Source organism: Hordeum vulgare, chromosome 3H (assembly GCF_904849725.1).
Source record: "Hordeum vulgare subsp. vulgare chromosome 3H, MorexV3_pseudomolecules_assembly, whole genome shotgun sequence".
NCBI lineage: Eukaryota > Viridiplantae > Streptophyta > Magnoliopsida > Poales > Poaceae > Hordeum > Hordeum vulgare.
This window is the reverse complement of record NC_058520.1, coordinates 76,603,603-76,607,810: the sequence shown is the minus strand read 5'-3', so window position 1 is coordinate 76,607,810 and position 4,208 is coordinate 76,603,603. Positions and strand designations below refer to the sequence as shown.

The following is a 4,208-nucleotide window of genomic DNA, read 5'->3' as shown; positions in this document are numbered from 1 at the left end:
TGCATGGAGCAGCGAGTGGACCGAGGAGCTGCGGTGCGGAGAGCTGGGCGTGCATGTGTGGATGAGCAGTGCCGCCATGATGTCGCGATATCGGCGAGCAGATCCAGCAATCATGCAGGCCAGCCAAGGTTCATGTAATTTCTTTTCGCCAGCGGAGCGGAGCGAACGGCCATTGGGGCCTGGCAAAGCCTGCATCGATCGATCGATCGGTGAGGGGAGGCGAGCGACTGTCCTTGTGCGTGTGTTTGTCAGGGTCAGGGTGAGTGCGCGCGATGGAAGCTGGTGGGTGGGGTGCCAGTGCCGCGCACGGGTAACCGGGACAAAACGCGCGTGCGCGAGGACACCATGAGAGCCGGCACCACCCCGCAGGCGGGAGGGCATGCAGGCAGGGTCCACCCATTGGTTGCAATCTCTAGGGCGATTAGCCCTGGAGTTTGCACTGCACCGAGAGGAGCAATGCCACGGTTCATGTAATTTCTTTTCGCCAGCGAGCATGGAAGTTAAATCTGTATACATGCATTGTTGTTTTCCAATTTGTTCGCGCCAGGAAAAATTCTCACTCAAACCTTTTTTTTTATCCGGCAGCGGCAATAACCGTGGGCAAATAGGCACGGCAAAAATCGTCGAAGCGGAGGGAGCATGGACGGTGCTGATCAATTTTGGTTCTTAAAATGTGAGCCCATTGTAGTAGAGTTGACCTCACATGGCCACTCGTCTAAGAGCATGGTTACAGCCAACTGTTGGCTATAATATGTTGTCATATTATGTATAACCAACACATACATTCATTTATATTACAAGGTTAGCTATAAGGTTGTTATAGGATTAGTACTTTTTTTATTTTCTTTCTATCTCTTTCTTCACATTTTTTTTTGAACGAGGAAGGCCAGAGTGGCCCTTATATTTCATGTAATAAAAGGGTTACATCATTTGCTAGAGTATCAATGAGGAAGCCAGGGGGCTCCTCCATCCATTTTATAGTTCTAGTGGGTTCAGCAAATCTAGCTAAAGTATCTGCAACCATATTTGCCTTCTTGGGACAGAAATTAAAATGAATAGAGCTAAAGTTTTTGGCAAAAAAAGAGCATTCTTCATAAATTGCAGCAGGCGGTTCGAGAGAGTTGCCATCGTGTACCATGGTTTCGGTCACCTCCATGCAGTCGGATTCGACCACAAGCTTCTGCACTCCCACCTCACTTGCCAAAATAAGCCCATCTCTGAGTGCTCTTGCTTCGGCGGAGCTAGCGTCTTCAGCAAAAGAAATGCCATTGCACGAGCCGACGATAAAAGTACCTCTGTCATCACGCAGAACTACCCGTGTGCTACCAGTCCCCGAGTCGTCAGAGAAGCCAGCGTCAACATTAAGCTTATAGAGGCCCTCAGTCGGCAGCTTCCATCCATGACGGATGACTCCCGGCTTCTTACCCCTAGCCCTGGCGAAGTTCTTTGCAAGAGCTGATATGGCATGTGCCGATCTGGGTGGTTCAAATATTTTCTCGCCATGGGTGAAGCTCCTTCTTTCCCACCAAACATACCAGACTATGGTTGCGATCAGCTCACAACGGCCAACATCCGATATGTGTGACCTAACTGTGCTCTTAGATAAGAGAAGTTCCGAAAGGATGGCACTCCCATTTTGCTCCAATGTACAAATTTGTTGCACAAGACTTGATAGTCCCAAGATCCTCCATATTTCTTGCACTCTCGGGCATTGGAAGAAGACATGTTTGATATTCTCACAATCCGTTGTGCACAAAGGGCATTGGAAGCTAGCCATGATATGACGATTAGCCAGTACACCATAGAAGGGTATTGCTCCCATGAGAGAAGTTTCTTCACATTTATTGCATATGTTTAGGAATACATATATCTAGGCTCTTGCATAAGAAAGCATTTTTCTTTTTTTTTTTCATGTTTCTTTTCTCAACATAAGCAAAAATGTTATGTAAACAGGCTTACTGACTATTATTATACTTGCTCTAAGTAATATTTCGCCTAGTTCGAGAAGAAATATTTCGTTGTATATCGCGGGCGGCGGTAAGATCCTGGTTTGGCCTATGCAAGCTAATATTTTGTAGTTAAATCACTAGTACCAACTTTATGTACACTGCTTAATCCCGTCTGCCCGTCTAGTCTAGAATACAAGGTGTCAACTCAAAAGTAGTCGAACTGGTCCTCATGCTGCTGCTTGTACGGCTCCTGCCGCTCCTTCCTGCTCATCGTCTTCGCCTTGCTCCTTGCCACCGGCGCAGCCGGCACGGGCACCTCCGGCGGCCGGACGGACCTGACGAGCGCCCAGTTTACGCCCTTGAAGAACCCGTGCCGCTTCACCTCGCCCGACCCCGTGCAGCTCCCCAGTCGCTTCCCTGGGTTCTTCGCCAGGAGCCCAGCCATGAGGTCCTGCGCCCAGAGCAGCTCCTCCCGCTCCGCGCCGCTCATCGACGTCGCGGCCTGCGGGAAGGCCGCCGGCCGCTTGCTGACGATGTTGGCGAGGGTCTCCTCGTTGGTCGCCCCCTTGAACGGCGTCCAGCCGTACACCATCTCGTACATGAACACCCCCAGCGTCCACCAGTCCACCGCGCTTCCATGGCCCTGCCCGGAGATCACCTCCGGCGCCAGGTACTCATGCGTGCCCACAAAGGACTTGGACCGGGCCGCCACGGGCTCCACCACCACCTCTGCAGGGTCGGACGTCTGTTCCGACTCGGAATGCTCGTCGGCGTCGGCGTCGGCGTCCACGGCCGCCGCGCCGGGCATCGGCACCTGGCGCTTGCGTGTTACGCCGTTGAACAGGCATGACAGCACCGGCTGGATCGGCGGGACGCATGACGACGAGTGACCATTGGTGGAGCTCGGGTTGGCGCCGGCGTCGTCCCCTCTCGGTTGGCGGAGGAGCTTGGGGACGACGTCGTCGCACTTGAGGGAGAGGTCGAAGTCGGAGAGCATGATGTGGCCGTCGGCGCGCACCAGTACGTTCTCCGGCTTGAGGTCCCTGTACACCACCCCCATCATGTGCAGGTACTCCAGCGCCAGCACCGTCTCCGCCGCGTAGAATCTGCCATTCATTATTCGGCGATCGATCTCTATATATCAGCTCAGCCAACGGCGCAAGTAGATACTAATATGCATGTCACCATCCATGCATGCATGCGCAGCTCAAATCATTAGCCCAAGTGGGTTCTCAAAAGATCTGCTTAGAGATAGGCATGCACGGCGAGACAAAAAGTGTCGATGAAATAAAGCACCAATGCAAATGCAAATGCATATGCACATTGCACATGGAAAGAAGATCACTACACTACACTAGCTCAAAGTGGTGCCAAGCTTTAAAAAAAAAGGAGTGACACCGAGACAAAGCTTGACCCTGGAACAGAGAGAATCTCAGCTTTTCACCCCACGCGTAACCTTCATGCCATGGGATATTCGGATCAACGTGGCAAAACGGGAAAATGGTGGTGCTCCCGTGCTTGCACAAGCACAAGCACAAGCACAATGCATGCATGGAACTTGAACGGGGGATATTGATACCTCGCCGAGGCGACGGTGAACCGGCGGCCGGGCTGCCGCTGCCGGGCGACGTGGAGGTCGCCGCCGGGGCAGAACTCCATGACGAGGCAGGCGTAGTGCGACGCCTCGAAGTCGGCGTACAGAGTGGGCAGGAAGGGGTGGTCGAGGGCGCGGAGGATCTCCCGCTCCACCTCCGCGCGCCGGAGCTTCTTGCGGAACGCCAGAGCGTCCTTGTCCACCACCTTCATGGCGTAGTAGAGGCACCCGGACGACGATGGCCGGTGCGGCGGCTCGCGGAGCTCGCACAGGTAGACGTTCCCGAGGTCGCCGCTGCCGAGGCGCCGCACGAGGCGGAAGTGGTCCAGACCGACGCAGCCGTCGGCGGTGGCGGCGCGGACGCGCGCTATGGCCTCCCACTCGGCGTGGTTGGCCTTGTGGGGCTTGCTGTGGCGGCTGGGGGTCTCGCCGCCGCCAGAGACCGAGCTGGAGCTGCCAATGTCGCTGATCCAGCTCCGGCGGGAGCCCAGCGCCGTGAGCGACGACGGACGGCTACTGTCGTAGTCCGATTCATCTCTAACGGCAGCCATTGAAGAAGCTAGCTTGCCTCTACCTTCCAGCACCAGCTCCCTGTGTCTATATAGGCAAGCAGGCAGGCATTGGTGTCTGTCATGTGTGGCCAGTTGAAAAATGATTACAAAATC

At 54.3% G+C, this 4,208-nt stretch overlaps 1 protein-coding gene across 1 annotated transcript; it reads right to left on the bottom strand.

Moving 5' to 3' along the window:
• Positions 1 to 1,999: 1,999 nt before the first annotated feature.
• LOC123439559 (protein kinase PINOID 2) lies at positions 2,000 to 4,208 on the bottom strand. The gene is made up of 2 exons (XM_045116256.1): positions 3,529 to 4,208; positions 2,000 to 3,055 (listed from the first exon to the last, which is right to left on the bottom strand). Exons 1-2 carry the CDS (start codon positions 4,092 to 4,094, stop codon positions 2,155 to 2,157), a joined length of 1,467 nt encoding a protein of 488 aa, XP_044972191.1. The 5' UTR covers positions 4,095 to 4,208; the 3' UTR covers positions 2,000 to 2,154.